The following is a 19887-nucleotide window of genomic DNA, read 5'->3' as shown; positions in this document are numbered from 1 at the left end:
TCCCACTGTGTGTTTTCTGCTGTTAAACATCTCAACTTGAGGTACTGGACACTACTGTACCATCAGATTTTTTTGAAATTGATCATGCCCTTTCAATGAGTGGTAAATTTAAGCTAGTGTTTGGTGTGTCTGAAGAAGAGAACTGTAGGTCAACCCTATATTCCTGGAAGTGTTCAAGGCCAGTCTGGATGAGCGACCTGGCCTAGTGGGAGGTGTCCCTGCCCATGGCAGGGGAGTTGGAACTAGGTGATCTTTAAGGTCCAACCCATTCCATTCTATTCTGTGTCCTTTCCCTGGCAAAACCGCATAGTTTTTTGTACTTAAGTGAAAAGATTATCCTTGCTTGGTACAAACTAGGTATTGGAGTTGAAAAATTATATGGTTCATAGAGTTGAAAAGTTTTAATAGTTTGAAAAGCTTTTAAATTCTGAGTCAGAAGAAATGTAAGAAAAATATTACTGAGGGAACTTCAGTGGAAATTCCAGCCTAGTAAGGATTGCAGGCCCAGGCCCAGGCCCATGCAAAAAGCAAAAAAGGCTAGCTCAAACTCTTACTGATATAACTAATTAAAAATCAAGTACAGAAAAAAATACTTACAGAAAATAGCTTTTCAGTAATGTTCTACTGGCATTTCTCTGAATAAACCATTGCAATTATGATTTTACAGTGATAACATTTCCATTAAACTCTTTGAGTTTAGAATTTGCAGTACATGAATGCTGCAATTTTAGTGAGAGGCAGTACTAAAACATACTGGATATTTGGCTCTAGTTTCTAATTCCACTTACCAAAGTAGCAAAATTTTCAGTGGACCCTGTGCATCTTACCAGAGCGTTTAATTTTCTGTAATCTTAGATCATATGGTTTTGTACTCAAAATGGTCTTAAAAATAACACAAATAATACACATTTCAGCATTTTGGCAATTCAGAAAAAACGTTGTTTTAGGTCAAAGTGGAAAATAAAGCAAGATTTTTTGAACCATAATTCTCAAGTTACTGTTATTTCAAATTTGAAAATTTCAGTGATGATATAGAAACACATACAAAAAAAAATTGGAAGCAACTAGTATGTTTTCTTTAGATTAATTTTTTTTATCAGGTAATGTTAAAAAAATTTGCTGCCTTAGTGACTAATATTTTTGTGTGCTGTATTTAAGTTTTTTATCAAAACACTTACTCAAAACTTTTCCCTGTTTAAGAAATCATCTTTGAGTTTGACAGCTAGAGCCCATTTTATTCCATCGCATATAAATCACTGCTTTGAGTCCAAGGGATCCACAGATAAAATTATCAGAAAAAATAATCAGATCCTGACAGGGATTGAATGCTGTTAATGCCATTTGCTGTTAGGTGCTCAGACTTAAATCATTAGTGATATTGGATATCTAGCAGATTTTGACAGTGGCAGTTAAATATACTACTCTGCTGTCATTATGTAGCATGTATGGATTAAATGAATGTTTTTGCCCTCTCCAAACAGCATGAAGTGACACGGGGTGTATTTTAACAGCACGTGGCAAGATTATTCACTTGTTTGGATCCACCGTTTAAATCAGCACTGTGACTACTGCTGTGTGATGTGCTTAATTTAATTGTATGTGTCTGGCAGGGAGTTGCTTGGTTTGGGGTTGTGCCTTTTTGTTCTTACAAAATTTCTATCAAATATTTTTCATTTTCGTTGTTGCTCACAAGAGTGTGTAACTCTCTGTGGACCTGCTTGCTCTATGGGAGAAGTTTCTTGGAAAATGTTCAAGCATACACCCACCCCCCTGCCCTGCATGTTTGTATTTTGTATTTAACTCCCACTAATGTAATGTGAAGGCTCGAATACTTTTGTAGCATCAAACAGATTTCCTTACGCTTGGTGGGACAGTCCCTGCTACACTGGAGGGCCTTAGCGCCGTGTGCCAGCTTCTGTTGAATGTGGGCCCTGAATGGAGGTTTCGCCTGAGCAGGATCTATCTTGTAGCGGACGCACAGATTTCTGCAGATGGTGCTGCAGGTATCAGTGTCCTGCAGCTCCACACAGCTGCTGGCCAGGGGAGATCTATTGCAGCCCCTGTGCAAGAATCTTTGAAATAACTTTAGGCATCCAAAATATGAGTATATTCTTGCTTCTGGTCCTTTTGTTTAATTATTTCTGTGTTTATAAAAATATTTATTTATTTTGTAAGAGAATAGAAATAGGCATTTGGCAAATGTGCTGCTATAGAAAGGCTGATGAGAATGTAATAGTCCAATAAGTTTGAGCAGCAAATTGTGATTTAAGACAATGTAAGAGGTGGTTGCTTATTGATACCTAATTATCTGAGTAGTTACTTCATCTTTTGGGTGGACTACTACTTTTTTCATGCTTTCTTTGTGAGAGAACTAAGCTTTTAGCATTTAATTAAGATATTTTTATGTGTAGCTTTTCTTCATGGCAGAGGTGATGCTGGTGCTGGCTGATTGGGTGACTGGTGTACTCATCTTCCATAGTTAATGCTGGAAGTTCTGTTGTAGGCTATTTGCTATAGCATACTCACTTCTTTAGTGCTGTGGGTTTTTTAATTGTCATATGAATTGCACCGAGTGGTAAAAACAATGCTGCTGAGGTAATTGGAAGGCCCCAAAGCAAGTTGTAATCACTTCAGCAACCTCAACACAACTTTTTTAGATTAAAAGGCATTCTGAATTAGAACGCACATGGACAACATGTGTTTTACTAATTACAGGGTAGAAGCAAAGTATTTTTGAGGATTGTGAGGGGAAAGAGAATAAGCAAATTCTGATACTCAAAGCCAGTTAGCTCTTTTCAGCTGATTTGAGTCTAAAACTTCTAAAGATAAGAGTTATTCCAGTGCAGTCTGGAATCCAGTGAATTCTCAGTATGTATCTGACAGAATTAAAGTTCATAGTCAAATGTAGTTTGATTTTGCAGTAAAAGAATACTTGCCATCAAAATAATTGACCTTTCTTTGAGTCTGTTAGATTTGTCACTTGAAGCTAACGATGCATTGCTTTTAAAAATAAAGATAGAGGTAGAAAACCTTGCTAGGATTAAACATCAATCTGCCTTTCACATTGACTTGCCCTTGTTTGTCCTGTCTTTTGGGACTAGTGCATTCCGTTATTTGTAAACTGGATAATTATACAAAGATTAATAAACGTGCAGCTCTGGGTAAATAGCTCATGCACAATCCTGAAATAATAACCTTTTTCTTTTCTGACTATAGATATTAGATTTTCCCATAAGGAGCTGAGACCCTTCCAGTGCTCATGTTCCTAATAATTCTCATTTCTGCTGGATGTTTTAATGAGTTGCAAAAATTTTAGAATGTTGACTCTGAGCATGTAGGACATGTAATGTGAATATTTGCCCTGCGAAACCCCCTATATTTTGTGAAGGTGACTTCTTCATTGATAAATTTTAGTCTAGATTAAAAGCATCTATATGAATGTCTCTTCCAGCTTGGTTTTTATGAAGTCTGTCACCGCTGGGACGAAGTATTTTGAACTGATGGAGGTCCATTCGAAATTTGCAGATGTTTGTTATTCCAAGATAAGAAATCACTTACTTGAAACACAGGTTCATCTTTCTCACTGGATGTAATATGTTGGAAAAGTATCCATCATTTGATATGAATATAAAATAAGATTGAATGTAGTTTTTGTTGGCTGGTGTTGGCTTTTAATACGTTCTGCTGATAGAGTCAATACATGGAAAACCACACGTGTTTTGCAGTGATGTGTGATTTAGTGCTTAGACAATGTATGGAGTTGTCTGCCCAGTGTTTTCCTTGAATTTTCAGAAGGGTTTAAAATGAGGTTTATTAAACAGATTCCTGTGAGTGAATCACTGCCTGAAGAGATGGATGGTGTCATAATGTTAAAGTAGTTCTGAGTAGTTTCTTCTGATGAGCACAGAGTGGGCAATTTTACCTTTGATTTTGGCATTATTTCTGTAGGCAAAATAAACTTTTATGGCATGTATTGTTTTCAGCTTTACTTTCTTTGCCATATTAGGTTCGAGTGATGGTGGATTTGTGTAACAGCACAAAAGGGATATGCTTAACAGGTATGTTTGTTGCCTTAAGCTTTACACCTATGTTGCCTTAAGCTATCATCATCATGGCTAGTCTTCGCGAACGAAGATATGGGAAAGGCTCTACCCGCACTTGCTACAAGCACGCTTGTAGCATCGGCTAAAAAGGCTGATGCGGGATAGGCAAGTCTGGTTGCAAAAGGCACAGCGGAAGGAGACTTTCCTTAAGCTATACACCTATGCTTAATGGGTATGTTTATTGCCTTAAGCTTTACACTTATGCTACCTTCAGGAATACAGAAATGCAGTGCTTTCAAAGAAATTGAGGTCAATGATTATGTCAAAGAACTATGCTATTTGCTCTTCCCAGAATTTATATATCAATTGTGTTAATTATACGGAAAAAAAAGGTGTTACTTTGGGACTAATCTATACCTACTTACTTTAAATGCTGGAATTTAAGGAGCTCTGTTGATATTACTTGTTGCTCTTACTCTACCATGTAATTTTCATAAGCAAATCTTATAGATCTAGGTGTTTAAAATACTCGTTTATGTTTAGTCTTAGTATTTTTGTGTATGTCCCCACACCTCAAGGCTAACATGCGATGGATGTATAGGATGTAGAAACCTTGTTCTGTTGTACACACTGTGGAGTAGTGGGATTTAGATGAGCAGTGCGTTTACCTCCCCTGCCTTGGACCACGATGACAGGGTGTTAGGTTTCACATGTTGCTGGTGAGGAGTTGGAAGGGCCAATGGCTGCGACGAGAGAAGATGCAAGAAGTTTCTGTATAATTTGGTGAAGAGAATGCCAGTTAGTAGACAATTTAAGGGCTACGGTACAGCTTTGAAGTCTATAACAGACTGAGTCATGTATTTTTTTTTGAAATGAGAAGATGGAGATATAATCCACTTCTTATGAATTTAAGAAAATGCTTCACTTGCTGTGTGATTTGTATTTTCAAGTTACTGTAAGGTCCATGTGGATCAACTGATGTCACATAAATGAGAATTGCCGTAGTACACGGAGATGTTAACTGCTACTTCTGAAATTGTAGATAGTTCTGATTGCAACTAGGGGTGGACCACAGACGATCTAAAAGTTTGTTTCTTTGGGCTTCAGGCTTCTCAATTCATGCTACTTGATGCCTTCTGCAACTTTTTGCTCTCTTGACAATATTGCATTTTCTCTCTGTCACTGGCTTTCTCTGCCGTAGGCCTCTGACATTTGTTGCATTTCAAGCATATTTCTTATTTCTTCTATGATTATACAGGGGCAATCAAGTTCCTCATTTTTTGAGATGAGAAAGTAATTGAATGCACTAATGGGCATAACATTATAGTGTAGAAAAACTGGTATTTTACTGGAAAAATTGGCAGAAAGATGTTAACTAATATTATTGACTGTACCGATTGAAAGGGATAATTGCTGTAACGGCATTATAGAATGTTTTTTCACTTTACTCATAATGCTTTCTAATTAATCCTGAAAATTGTGATCTTTAGGGAGATCTAGTAATTACTTTTATTCTCTATTACAGAGAGTTTTGTTGAAGCAAGACATTACTTTGTTAGCTGGATTAAAATGTTCACAGAGCTAATTCGATTCTTTTAATTGCAACTACCATTTTTCTTTATATTCTCCTAACCTGCTTTTCCTGGTGTTTGCTGGGGGTTTTTTTGATGGTTTGGTTTTTAATTTTCTTGTTCTCTTTGTTTTGTTTTTTAATGTGTATTGAGGATTACCTAAGATAAATGTTGTTACTGTAACATTTTCTCGTTTACTCTTGCTTTACTCTGGCCTGCTATGTTTTTCTTTTCCTTAAAGCCATATGCTTAAACTAAGAATGAGACAGATTTTATTGTATTACATGTTGCTGAATAACTGAAGTTAGTCTAAATTCTAATACACCAAACAGGTTTTGTGGGCAACTTGGTCCAATATGGAGAACAATTACATGTGAAAAGTCTGATTGTGATGTAGATGTAGTTAATAGGAATGATGAGACTTCCCCCCCCGTTTTAATAGTCTGAATCCTGAAGTGCGCTGAAATATCTGTAAAACACAGATCAGTATAAGATGTGGTTTTAATTTGTATTTTCGGCAGGATTTTTATCTGTGACATTCATCAGTATTGTAAAGCTGTTCTACTACTGCCATAACAGGATCTTGGAGAAAATCTAATGCTTGTGGGGTGCCTTGTGTCTGATGTTGTAAAGGCATCTCAGCCTCTGACAGCGAGATTACATTGCTGAGGTGGTTGGTTGTCAAACCTTTATCAACTGAAATTTGCAAAAAGCAAACTGTATATGTAGTTGCTCTTAAGGATACTTTTTCAGTAAGTGAGTTTCTGCTAATGCTCAAATAGTTATTAATGCAAAGCAGTTAACTCTAGTTGTTCATTTTGAAATGTCAGAGGTTTTCCTCCCCTTTTACTCTTCTGATCTAATGCTAATGAATGAATTTTGGAATTGTCTTTTGTTTCCTTGCTATGTTAAACTCACCATTTCTTCTTTCTTCTGTTCCTTTGCTTATTCTTGTTTTAGGCCCCCCAGGTCCTCCAGGTAAGATACTTGGACAGTTGAAGAAGTTGCTGATTCAAAATGCTAAAATGTAAAAATGTGTCTTTTATAGAAAAGTCTTCCTTTGCTAATTAGAAGGAAGGATGATCTAATGTCTGCCTGCATTTATAATTTTTGTATTTGGCTTAACTCATGTCCCTTCTGAGAAGAGGGAGCTTTTAGATGTTACAGTTTTCTAGTGGAAGGAATGAACCAGTTTCATATTTGCTAAACATATTTGGTCAAAACAGCATGGAATAGATGGTATTTAAGTAGCATTTAGCTGAATAGATGAGTGTATATGTGTGTGTGTGTGTGTATATATATATATGAAAATATATAAACCCCTCTGATATTATAATTTACCAACAAACCCATCTCTTTAAAAAATAATGGTTACTGATTCCACTCTCCCACCTCCCCCAGTTTTCCTCCATTGTTGCTTAATTATCTCTTTCTATTCTCACTCACATGGTTGCTAGGCTATATGAACAATTACTTGCTTTCTTTCTGTGCTTTTTTAGCTGTGGGTCTGCTTAGAATAATTCTCTGTATCAGAGAAGTGTCAGGTACTTTTTTGTGTGTATGGGTTCAAATAGCGAAGAGGGAGTGATGTCGTGATGTCTTTTCTATCAGCCACTCGTGGTTTGGCACTACAGTATTCTGCACAAGTAGGTAAATGCTTTTCTTGTGCTAGATTTGTCTGGCCAGTATCACAAACAGTATTACAGCTTGTGTGGCTTGTGGAAGATATTATAGTCACTGCCCAACTGAGAAATAGGATGGGTTCCACTGCGTTTGGCCTTGAAGTGGAATCCAAAAGGTGGATCTGGCCTTAATGCAAAATGTGTGCAGTATTCATTTCGGTCAGTTTTCTTATCCTAAGGCCGGGGCAAACAAGCACCGTACCTTTAAGTTTGGTTTCATAGTTTCTTGCTTGTTTGCATGAGTGGGTGTTTTTTGTTTGTACTGTTTGGTATTTTTGTTGTTGTGGTTTGTTGTCTTTTGGGTTTTTTTCCATTTGTGTGGGTTTTTTTAAAGGACTATACTTGAGCATGGAGAACATAATGGCAAATTGGAGGATTTTTTATGTTTAAGGAATATATCTGTGTAAAAAAATACTCTATGTAAATATAGTGAAGTTAAGGATAAATTGCCTTTAATAGCTAAAGTTCACTTATGCTGTTTGATTTGTTCAGGGCCTCCTGGTCTTGATGGACTGCCTGGCTACAATGGATCAGATGGAGTCCCAGGAATACCAGGACAAAAGGGAGAACCAGGAACAAATGGAAAAAGAGGAAAAATAGGTATTTATTTTTGTGTTGGTGGTCATTTAAATAATTTCTGACCGTTATATTCAGTTGTACTTTGTACAGGGAGAAGGGTTTCAACATTTACAAAGAAGTTGTGCATTACAGAGGTCTGTAGCATTCATTGTCTTATGTTAAGCTTTGGTAGATTACTTTAGATTTGCTCCACAGTGAGGAAGATGTTATACGTACCCTATGGAATGTGGCAAATTAAAGCTATTGAATGCACTTAACTGAATCTCAGTATTCTGAACTTGCTAAAGTACTGTTATTGCAAGAATATTTCCATTCCCTCAATGTACCAATATAATTACACTTTCACTTCAGATGTGTTAAAGAAAGCCCAAGTCTGGGGTTAGAAGTTGTTTTATGTTACCACAGTTTTGGTTCCAGATTCATAATGACTTAACAACTGTGGTAGGAGCAGTATATTTCCATATTTTTGTTCTTTTCTGTATTGTCCATTTAGGCTGGAAACTCTCAGAGCAGGTTTTTTTTGTTTGGGTTTTGTTTTGTTTTTTTCTAGTCTCGCATAAGGTTTGTAATGCAGTAGGTTCTCCAGTGCTGATGGATAACTTGTGCTCTCAAGACAGTGAGTGTGCATGGTATGAGGATAAGGAGACAAATGGGCATCAAAATGGTAGAACTGAGAGGAGAGAGAGAAGAGGCAGCGTATGGTGATGAGTAGGCAAACTGATGTTAGCAGGTTGGTATTTATTACTGCCTCATCTATTATTCTGGCTTTTGCACCTAGCTGTGTAGGTAGGTTTGCTGGCAGGTACAAGTGGAACAATTGTCTGCTGTATCTTGGGACACTGTATGATCTGCCACTTCAGTATCCTCAACAGATTTTTAAAATTGGAAATGAAAGGGAGAACTAGTTTCTTCAGAGAGGCAAGTGGTAATTGTGCCAAAGACACATTTCAGATTTCACCCCAACTGTAATTCTGTTTTGAATCTCACAAAATTAAATAGTAAAACCATAAGTTACAAACCAAGCATTTTCTTCTTGAGTATTAAGAAGTGTAATTTATTTGAAACCTTTGCCTGCAAGAACACTAACATTTCTATTTGTATGACTGTTCTTTTTCTCTCTCTTAAAGCAAGAAAATACTAACTGCCACAAAAGTAGGGAGTGTAATGTTTTAATGGCAGTTGTACAGACACACTGTTGTTTTCCTTATTGCAAAACTAAATCACACAGGACAAAGGAATACCTTGTTATATTTGCTATTTTACTTAATTATCAAGTGTAAAAAGTATGTGGATAGATCACGCTTCTAACAAGAGTGGAGGAAGGGTTATACTAGTCACGTGAAAATCTGTTGAGACAGTGGAATGTGTTAAAGGTGCAATGTGTATTGTAGTGTGTAATTACTTTAAGAAAATGTCTAGAGGAAGTATGAAAATGCCCTTCTTCAGTGCCTTACAAATGGGAAACAAATATATTACTTCACTTCTTCCCTTAGTGTTTCTACTTAGCCAATGTTAATGAGAGCCGAATGTGTATATATTAGGTTCAAAACTCAGAGATCACTAGGTAAAGAATGTATTATTTACACCAAATGGATTGTACAGTTTCCCTTCGTGTTAGGTTACAACACTATTTTGAAATCAGAATGAACTACAGCTTCCCAGTTAAATACAGGTGAAAAAACAACTAGAGTGAATACATTTTGTATTAAAAGAAAATATTACTGATTGATGCTTAATACTGGAACAATGCTCTTACTACTGAAATGTTTTTCATTTCTAGGTGTGCCAGGACCAAAAGGTGATCAAGGACAGAAAGGAGAACCTGGAGAAATGGGTTTACCTGGCAAGGATGGTATGCCAGGAGGAAAAGGTGCAAGAGGAGCAAAGGGTGAAAAGGGGGATGCAAACAATGATGTGATATTAGAAGGTAGGAAGGAGTGCTCTTAAGACCTTTCTTGCAACAGTGTACTTGACAAAAAGATATACTCTGCTTCTGAGGCATGAATGTGACCTGCAAGAGTAGAACCAACCATCCACAGTGAAATTTGAGTATTGCTCTGCCCAGAACATTATGTTCTCTTTTTAATGCAAGTCTTCACAAAAACTTTTCTGCTTGGACTTTGGGTTGAGGTGTGTTCAGTATGCCTCCGGGCAGTTGACCTCCTCTTGCTTTTTCTTGCAGTGTAGCTTTATTTTTCTATTAGAAAATGAGGAGCAGATTTCCACTCAAGAATACATGTAGCAGCCACAAATACAAGCTGTGTAAAATTACAGTACTGTAGCATCTGAACTTGAGATCTTAGAATACAGTAAGTAAAAGGCAACAGTGCTTTATAACTCTCTACTGTGCCTGTCATCCAGACAGATAAATTGCATTGCTGCCCTACAACTTGTGAAGTTCTGTATGGTCACCTTTGAATAGACAGCATCCCAGTGAGTTTATTGCACCATATTTTTGTACACAGAAGCCTCTTAGGAGAGAGGCTGTTTTAGAGATTGCTCCAAGTCCATCATGTGGACACATGCAGTTCTTTGCAGGGGGCTGTTGTCAGCAGGGCCAGTGACATTGTACTGTGTTTTGTACGTAGGTGCAAAAGGTGAACCTGGACCACCAGGGCCCCCTGGACCACCTGGACCCCCGGGGCCTCCAGGAAAACGTAAAGGTAAAACACAGCTTCAGGAGAACATATACAGCAGCAAATGCACAGGTTAGTTCTTTTCAGTGTTCTTTATGTATTATAAATAGGTTCATCATTAAACCTGTAACTTCAAGTATCAAGAAACGTTAAGCACATGTTTAAATTTGCTGGTGTCAGTAAAACTGCACAAGCTTAAAGCTGACCATGTGCTGAGGTGCTTTGCTCTAATCTGAGTTGGCTGAGGCAGTCAGCCGGCTTCAGTATAACGTCAGTGTTTTATTTGTGCTATGCTAATTCTCGGGCAAAGTATTTACATGGTATATCTGTTAGATGGGATATATATAGAAAGTAAAAGAAACGCTGTTGAAATTTATAGCTTTTAAATGCTAAATTTTAATTTAAATTTAGCACTTGCTAACCAGGCTACGTTTTGCTGTATTCTACAAAATTAAATTGTCTGGTCATGGGCAGAGCTGAAGCAATCTTGAGCTAGCTAAGACTTTTAAAAGCTGGCAGAATACAAAAGGACTCTTAGAGATAATTGTGTCCATTTGAATATGTAAGTTTTGGAGCAGAGTGATCTTGAGTCCTTTTCCATTGCTGCTATTTATCATTATTGTATCCTGAATGACAGGTGGATCGTGAATCCCTTTTATGTTCATAACTGCAGCTAATCTTAATATTCAGAAAGGAAAAATTAAAGCAAAGTGCATTCCCTCCAAACTGTAGCTACAAATTGCACAGCAGATACTCGTATTTTGGTTCTAATGGTACACAGACTGCTAGGTTGTAGACTAAAGAAGGTTATCTGTGAAAGTGTTTGGGAATGTAGCTTCTTGATAGTCATACCAAAAAGGGACAGCACAAAAATTTCATTCAGTTATTAAGTGTGAAACCAGCAAAGCAATTTGTACATCTCACCATTAATAAGGTTTTTATGTCACCATCATTCTGCACAGTTTGCTGAGATAAAAAGATCTTTTTAAAGTATTATTATAAATGCTGTTAACCAGTGAATATTTAATACTGAGGGGAACATACATCAATTATTTCTGCCTCTTTAGCTTTAATATAGCGTATAATTGTAGCTGTACTAGCATGTAAGGTGATTGACTTGGTCATGTTTGCATAGCAGCCGTATTTTCATTGGTGCACGCTCAGCTAGCTGTTGAGCAAGGTTTATGGCCCTTAGCTTGTGTGTTCTCCCCAAAAGCCCAACTTAAGCCAGATGCAGCCGGCATGACCACCACTGGCGGCTGTCGCTTAAGCAGGAAGGGGGGGGGGGCCACACCGCCACAAGCAGAAAGCTCATCCTGTTTGAAATACAGAAATGCACAGACTGTTGTACAAGACATAATTGGACCATTTACTCAGGTAGCCTCTTTTCAAGTGTTAAAACAGTCTGTAGAGCTGTGGAGGATAAGTCATCTGCATTTCTAATGGATATTAAATCTCAGTGTGCAAATGGGAGTTATACTCAACTCTGCGAAGAAGAGATTGTTCTCAGTGAGCATTTATGTTTTATGATTCAGTAGGCTGTGAGATCTTATTACCAAAATTCAAAGAATAAAACAGCTTTTGTAATTAAATATTCACATCCCTTTGAAGAAAAGAGAATGCACATGTGGATTTACAACTGTAATTAACTTATTAGATAAGAATACAATAATGGTTTCCTTAAATTAAATTTTGAATCAGGTAAAACTTTATTTCTGTAAGAGAAAAATTGGCTGGAAGCTCAGGTGTATTTGCTCTCAGTGGAACTGTTAGCTAATTTTGAAAGAAGCAAAACATCCCTGCTCCACACTCCCTCGCTCCCTCCTTCCCACCCTCCCCAGACAGACCAAATCATTGGTTTCAACATCTTGCAAACTCCAGTAACTCTCAGCCAGGATATTTTATGATAGGAATCAGTAGGTATTTATTTTTCTTTTTTTGATGGAAAGAAAGCAGTGAAAATTTTACACAAAAGTCTCTTGATTGAAAACTGTCTTTTTAACCCTACTTGCGCTCTGTTTCATGCAGCTGGAAGTCCTCAGAGTATTGCAAATACTCTCAAATTCCAATAGCACACTTGGCTTCACTACAAACACCGACCTGGTCCTTGACTAATCTATAGTCTTAGATAAAGTACTTTATAGAGAACTGCTCGTTTCTGTTAGACACAGCCTAAGAAAATTAACTTGTGCATTGCAACTTAGGACTTCCACTTTTTTGAGATATTTTGACAGTATTTTGAGATCAGAATCTGGAAAGGAATCTAGAGGGATTGCTGGATTCTAGCTATAGGCATTGGTGTCCGCATGGTTGGATCAACTGTTTATGCCTTGCTTTGGAGATACGCTCTGATCACTTAACGAACTTTTGATGTGCTGTCACTAAATGTCCTAGATAAATTGGTGGGAGAAGTATGTGTTGTTCTTCTCTATCTTGGAGCAGTTTCCTTCTGTGTGAACAAAGGAATATAACCTAAAGGAAAAAACCAACAAAGCAGTATAATCTGTCCTTCTTTCCTGAAAGTCACAGTACCCTTTCAGCATTACTTGATAGTTCTTTCGTATTTTTACTATCATTCTCATTTAAACTTCATCACAACCCTTTAAATCCCAGAAATATATTAGAAGGTAACAACAAAAATGCATGTCCAAAAGAGTTTGTAGCCTGCATGTCAAGCAGTGTGAAATATCTAAGGAGGTGAAAGTTAATAATGGAATTAGAAGTGTCCAATGAAATCAGTATCTTCAGCAAAGAGCTGAAGAACTGGTCTCTGTTGCTATTCATTCTAAGCAAACTGAAACGTGTTGCATTGTTTTAAAGGAAGAAGAGGTATCTGGGTTCGTAGAAAAACATTCATAAATAATTTCGTTCAGGCATTATTTTAACAGTAAACACTAGGAAAAAAACCCAACCAGCTACTCTGTAAATTGTTTAATGTGTGGGAGAAATATTTCCAGGTGTTTGTTTCTAACGTGAACCATTTCTGTGTGATTAAGGAGTATCATGTATAACGTTCCTTAGTCTTTCATATTGTTTCTTCAATGATGTGGGTGACTGACCTACATTCTTAATGCATTTTGTGCTCAGTGTATCTGTTAGGACTTTATCACTGTCTTGGGCATTAACAGCATGAGCAAAACTTCCAGTGTTGCCTACAGAATACACCCCTCAGCTAGTGTACATAGATTTGGGTGTGAAGCTTCTGAGCTTAGCCATCACTCATTCCCAAGAGAGCTTTTTTGTTATTGCTGCTAAATCAGCTGGCTGCCAGCTATCTCAGTTGTCTACAGGTATCCAAGGAAAGGGCAACTCTGTCTTTTTAAGCAGCTACTCAGAAATTCACAGCTAAGGAATGAACTCTGTTGAGCAAACTTAATTACTCCTCAAAGTTGACTTGTCAGCCTGACAACTTTAAGGAAGCAGACCAGCCCGAACACTTCATTTCCTTAGCAGAAGTGAGAGCAAGTCTTTTTTTATCTCATTTTTTGACCAGATCAACCTAAGCTTTTTTTTCCACAGATGAAACAAAATCCCAGTTGTCGCCCCTTTATTTTAGTGGAGTCACTAATGTGCACATCTGTCACGTCAAATACTAAAACTACTTGTTTCACGTTTTTCTCTCTCAACTCTAGGTGAGACATGTGCTGTACCAAATGATGATACCCTGGCTGGAAAAGCTGAAGATAAAACTCCCGGTCCTTCAGAAAAACTTGGTAACCTCCTACAGAGTGCAATTAACTGCTACTTACTGTTTTAATGTCACAGAATAATGGACATGTGTTTTTTCTCTACTAGAATGTGTCATAACATCTGTAGGAAGTCCTGTTCACTTTGTCCATGTACAGCAAACATTTGGAACCTGGATGCGGGAACCTGCAAATATAAGTGATGAAAGGATTTGGCTTACCATGCATTTTGCAGGTACATTAGTAGTAGTCACTGATCAAAAATCAGTTGTTACGCTAACATAGTTCTCTTAATTCCTTCAACCTAAACTAGTATTTGTAATCAAGTATGATAGGTTTTTTACCTACATCTTTTTCAGAATGTTTTCTCTATTACCTGTGTAGTACTTGACTATACGTATGGTTATAGACACTTGTAGTATATTTAGACAGAGTCAACATCAGATTTTGAAAATAGTTGGAGGATTTTAGATTTTTTTAACCAATCTTTACTTTCCTAAATGGTAGCTGGGAGCTTTGCCTTTTCATTTAGCTAAGCATGAAAATCAATCAGATGCTACATGAGCTACATTTAGGGCCCATCAGGTCTGTGGGAAGCAGGCCCTTGTAAAATATCTCTGTAGATTATTTTGGTGTTTGTCACTGGAGTATTTTATCACATTGTAGCAACCTGAATTGCTAGTGAAATCACAGATACAATTGTTGTATGTCAGATTTCAAAATTAGATGAAATGATAGTCATTTTTTCATGTTTTTTCCTTCACTTAGGGAACACTATAAAAGAATATGAAAATTCCAATGCATTGCTGAATGACAGCTACAGAATCATTAACATCACAGGATTCTTTTATGGATGTGGTCATGCGGTACAAAACAATCATCTGTACTATCAAAAGGCTGGAACCAGTGTCATTCTGAAGTAAGTCAAACATAGTTGGCTTAAGGCAGGTGATGTTGTGGAAGAAGCAATGGGTTAAAGTGACAGCGGTGAACCTCAGAAAAGAAGACCACTTTCCTTGTACCATTTTATATTTCTTTTTGGTCCTGTATAGAATAGGAAGAATGGTTCAGAATTCTTTCCAGAACAGACCAACTAATTCTTTCCAGTCTGTACCTAGAAGGCGGATCACTGGCCGTCCGTGTGTGCAGGTGCTGTGGGAGGAGAGGAACTGGCACGTAGTCCAGGTGCATTACTCTGCCTTGGCAATCAGTTCTTGAAGCGTTGCTTGGCTCTATTTCTGAGCCATTACCCTGAGTAGCTGCTGCATGATAGGACAGCTTGGCCTCCAGGTTAACAAGCTGTCATGTGCAGAGGTGACAACAGATTTTTCTTTTGGCTATCCTGGGGTCCAGTGGGTTTCTATTCCATTCTTTCCTTTATTCATAATTGCAGGAAACTGCAAATGGGAACTAAGGAATTTTGGGGTCAAAAAAGAGTATTTTATTTAAAAAAGTAGGCTATGGATCTACTTGCATCAGAGTAAGAATGGGTTCAGCTGCAGTTAGAGGAGCACAGATGACTGGTTATGATTGTAGTTCAGTTGTGGAACTTGGCCTTCTAGAGCTTCTTGCTGGGCAGATGCACATGCTTTCCTCTCGGGTGGTGCTGCTGTTAGCTGGTAGGACTTGAGTTAATGCTGCTAGCACAGAGGATTAATGCTGCTAGCACAGAGGAATGCACTAAGGCACCATCTGAGGACATGGCGACCTGGTGAACGGCGCATTCCGTTGTGGAGGAGCAGCTTCGCTGTCTGATTTCCTCACAATAAGTTCCTACGACTCTCCCAATATATCTCCCTGATTTAGAACCAGGAATTACATTCTCTTTTTTCTTCAGTTTCTTGTAAGGACAGACAGTACAAATCAAAACCAAAATCTCATCTTGTGGGAAGAGCCAGAGACAGACAGTCCAAGGACAAGTGAAAGATTGCATCTGCTTTCAAGTTTGCTTACATGACTCTGATGTTTGAGCCAAGAACATTACTATACTTTGATGTCTATTCCTAAGCAGGTGTGAGTGCTGCCTTCCTATATTCATTTGGATGCCAAGGAATGTGAGCAAGCTGCTTTGGATTCTATAATATTTATTGTGCCAATGACAAGCATGTTTTTTGGCAACCTCCTTTAAATATCTTTAGGGCTTTTTGTTTATACATCTGTGAAAGACCACGTCTGTCTAAGCAATAGGCAGCGATAGGACAGAAGTTCCTCACCCTTGCTTCAGTACTGTTAACTGAGAAATGCCTTCACATACAGATGAACACACAAGCTACTTGCGTAATTTTCAATACTTCTCTATGAAGTTGCTGAGAGAGGGCCTTTCTGTTGTTATTCACTCTAAGATTACTTACCTTCAGCACAGTTAGAATGAGGCACTTTGAATTCCGTGACAGTGAACTCCTTGATTTTAGGCTGCAGAAAAGCTGCTGGGAGTTTTTGTACTGACTGAATGAAAAGAACAGGTGATGACCTCATAGGTTCATTTTGCAAATGGTGAAAAAATATTTAAAAGGAGTCTCCTGTCAGCTTCAAAAGCTGGTGTAGCTAGGTTCGTCTGACCTCTGGCAGGTTTTTTCATGATGTTCAGATTCCCAACAAATTATGATTGTTTCATCCTTTTTTCCTTTGTTTTGTAACATGCTTTCCCACCTCTGTTGTTTTTGGTTGTCTTCGTTCATCTTAGTAATCAGAAAAGTGTTTGTAAATTACGTTCCCTGCAGTCATTGAAAATATTATAGTATATCTTGCCGTTTACCCCAAGATTAAGAAATTTTAGAACCATTGGGAGTTCCAGGATAGCCTGTCCTTGACTGGGGAAGAGAACCTCAGGAATAAACCTTCACTCTTCTGCTTCCTTCAGGATTTTCACATAGAAGAGGAAAAGACAATGTTCTGTGTTGTAGACGTTGCACATTCCCAATGAATCCTGAAGAAAATCGGCATTTCTATGTGACTATTCCTGCTAAGGGCTATCCTTCTAGGCCATGCCCTTGCTTGTGGTTACATGAAGCAACTAAGGAGATTAACTGGGTCAACACACACGTTTCTCAGAAATCTCCTCTCCAGACTTGAAGCCTCTTTTAAAACTGCACATAGATGCTGCTGGAATATGGAGTTGCTGCAGACACAGGTTTTATAAAAGTCGAGGGGATCATCTAGTTGAACTGTTCTTAGGATGGTTTTTCCAGTATATGCTGTCAATGCCTCTTCCACAGAAAAGTATTTTTCCATTATTCTTCCTTCTATACAAGTTCCTGGATCTGATATGTTCCTGTCATTAAGCCTCTTTCCTGAAAACCTTAACTGTAGCAGTTTCCTGTATCGAGTAAGGTTTTTCTTCTCTTTGAGGGACCTATAGAGTTAGATAGAAATCAGACAATGAAATGTGCTTCATCACAGAATGCATTACTTAAAAGAGTAAAGCTTGGTCTCTCAGCCTTTGCTAAAGCACTGCATTATTCAGTGATTAAGTGCTAAGTGTAAATATGTCTTCATAGTAGCTGATTACCCTCTTAAGCTAGTAGAGGAACTCAGTTTAGCTGCTCAATGCTGCTGTCCTCAGATTATCATCATATTAAGGAATTTCAAGGAATAAAAAAAATTTTATACATCAGAGATGAGACACTCAGGCTATCCTGTTGGAAGCCAGTATAAAGTTAGCATTTTGGCTCTGCAGAAGTAAAATTTTCATTCCTTTGCTGCTTACTTGAGCAAATCACTGCATTATCTGAACTGTTTTCAAAAGAGGAACACTAAGACTGTGTGAACCTGCCCAGAATTCATGCTGGTTTGGTCAATCACATTTTGCCCCTTTAGTTCTCACCTAGTAGAAAGCGAAGTTCTGTGCAGATTTCCTAAGTGTGGGCCTTCACTTGGTATGTAATTCTTTTTCGTACCCATTTTTTTTAGCTGCTTCTTTCATCCTAGTGATAATAAACCCCATAGACTAAATAAAGTGAAAGCTACCAAACAGAGTTCATGCTCTCGTGCACTTTTTAGATTGGGTATTACTTTGGAATTTTCTCCTAGTGTTTTGGAAGGTACTTTGAGTGTAGTACTTAATCTTAAAAGACATCAAGAATGGTCCTTGAACTCAAGTATTTTCAACAATGCTTCTATCAGTAACAATGCACTTTGAATAGATTCAACCAAGCAGCGTCTAGAAATTAATTTTTAACACAACGTACTGAATACTTACTTTATCTCTTTTCAGACTTGGGCTTGATAAAGGATCGCTGGGCACACTGCTAATTGAAAATGCCTTGTATCATGGTCGTAACTACCTCTTTTCTAACTCAAAGACGTATTTCAACATAGCAGTGGATGAGAAGGGTCTTTGGATTATATATGCCTCAAGCACTGATGGAAATATAATAGTGGCACATGTTGATGAAGAAACATTTTCAGTCATTCGGCATATCAATACTACATATCCTAAATCCAAGGCTGGTAATGCATTCATAGCATGTGGCATTATGTATGTTACTGATACTAAGGATATGACAGTAAGTTTTGCTTTTGATTTATTGAAAGAGAAGCAGATTGATGCAAGGTTTGAGTTACGGTCTTCACAGTCTGTTCTTGCTATGCTTTCATACAGTCTAAGAGATAAGAATTTGTATACATGGGAGAATGGGAGCTTAATGATATACCCTGTACACTTTGGCAGATGAATATATTTGAAAATGGAATGTATGGGAGCCAAGTTTGACTCAACAGATTATTTAAAGCTATGTGATATATGCATAGGGGCCTCCTTCACTTGATATAATTTTGTTTTTCACCGATGGTTGGTTGTGAGTGTGCATAAAACAGAGATCAGATGCCGTGGCATAAGCACATTTCAATTACACAGACTATTCTCATCTTTTAAAAAGAATAGCTGCTCAATATTGCAGCCGGCAATATTGAACAGACTTGCCTTTGTTTTCCCCCTGTTATTCAGCTTATAATTATGTCTAATGTACATAGATTATTCCATGGTCACGTGTTCAACAGAGACTATTTATAACTTGCAAACATCTTATCTGCAATCATGTTCTAGTCAGTGATTCAGGTCTAGTGTAAATGTCTAAATAATAAACTTCTGTGTACAAGTATCTTTGTCACTTTTACTTAATATTTTCCACTGATTCTCTGTGAACATTTTTTTTTGGACAAAGACATACAGCTGTTAAAAATAGTGGGGATGGAAGGTAGTTGTTTAAGTAGAAGAAAAAAAAGCAGAAAGCTTAAAATCATACAAGTCCAGTGAACTGTTCAATAATCAAAACAAAATCCAGCCCAGGTACAAGAAAAATGGGAATAATGGCATTATTGACTTCTGAATATATGTAAAATTGTATTCAGTAAATGGTGCATGGGAAGAAAATCACCAAGATGTAAAATTGAAGAGAAGATGTAAAATTTATGATTAAAATTCTCTTTTTAACAGTGCCTGAGTTGCTGCAGACGGTTCCTTGCCCCTCACTGCCATACAAACTATACCAATATAAGTTGCTTATAACTATACTGAATTATAGTACAGTACAGTTCTAAAAAATATCTCCCATGTGCATCCGTACAAATGAAATCATAAAATCAAGGGTGTATTTAATTGCTGCTATTCTTAAACAAAATAAAATATCTGGAGCAGGAATGTATGTTTTCATCAGTGTGCTTAGTGACATCATTTGTGAATTCAGATTGCC

General features: G+C 37.5%; 1 protein-coding gene across 1 annotated transcript; it reads left to right on the top strand.

The window, feature by feature from the left end:
- Positions 1-4006: 4006 nt before the first annotated feature.
- GLDN (gliomedin) lies at positions 4007-18888 on the top strand (the record flags this gene model as incomplete). The annotated part of the gene is made up of 9 exons (XM_009876576.1): positions 4007-4058; positions 6575-6592; positions 7789-7896; positions 9656-9802; positions 10464-10583; positions 14144-14224; positions 14307-14432; positions 14966-15116; positions 18411-18888. Coding segments are annotated over 9 exons (1263 nt in total), but the record flags the coding sequence as incomplete, so codon positions are not given.
- Positions 18889-19887: the final 999 nt, after the last annotated feature.

Source organism: Apaloderma vittatum, unplaced genomic scaffold (genome assembly GCF_000703405.1).
Source record: "Apaloderma vittatum isolate BGI_N311 unplaced genomic scaffold, ASM70340v1 scaffold42809, whole genome shotgun sequence".
Lineage (NCBI taxonomy): Eukaryota > Metazoa > Chordata > Aves > Trogoniformes > Trogonidae > Apaloderma > Apaloderma vittatum.
This window is presented reverse-complemented; position numbering and strand designations above follow the sequence as displayed.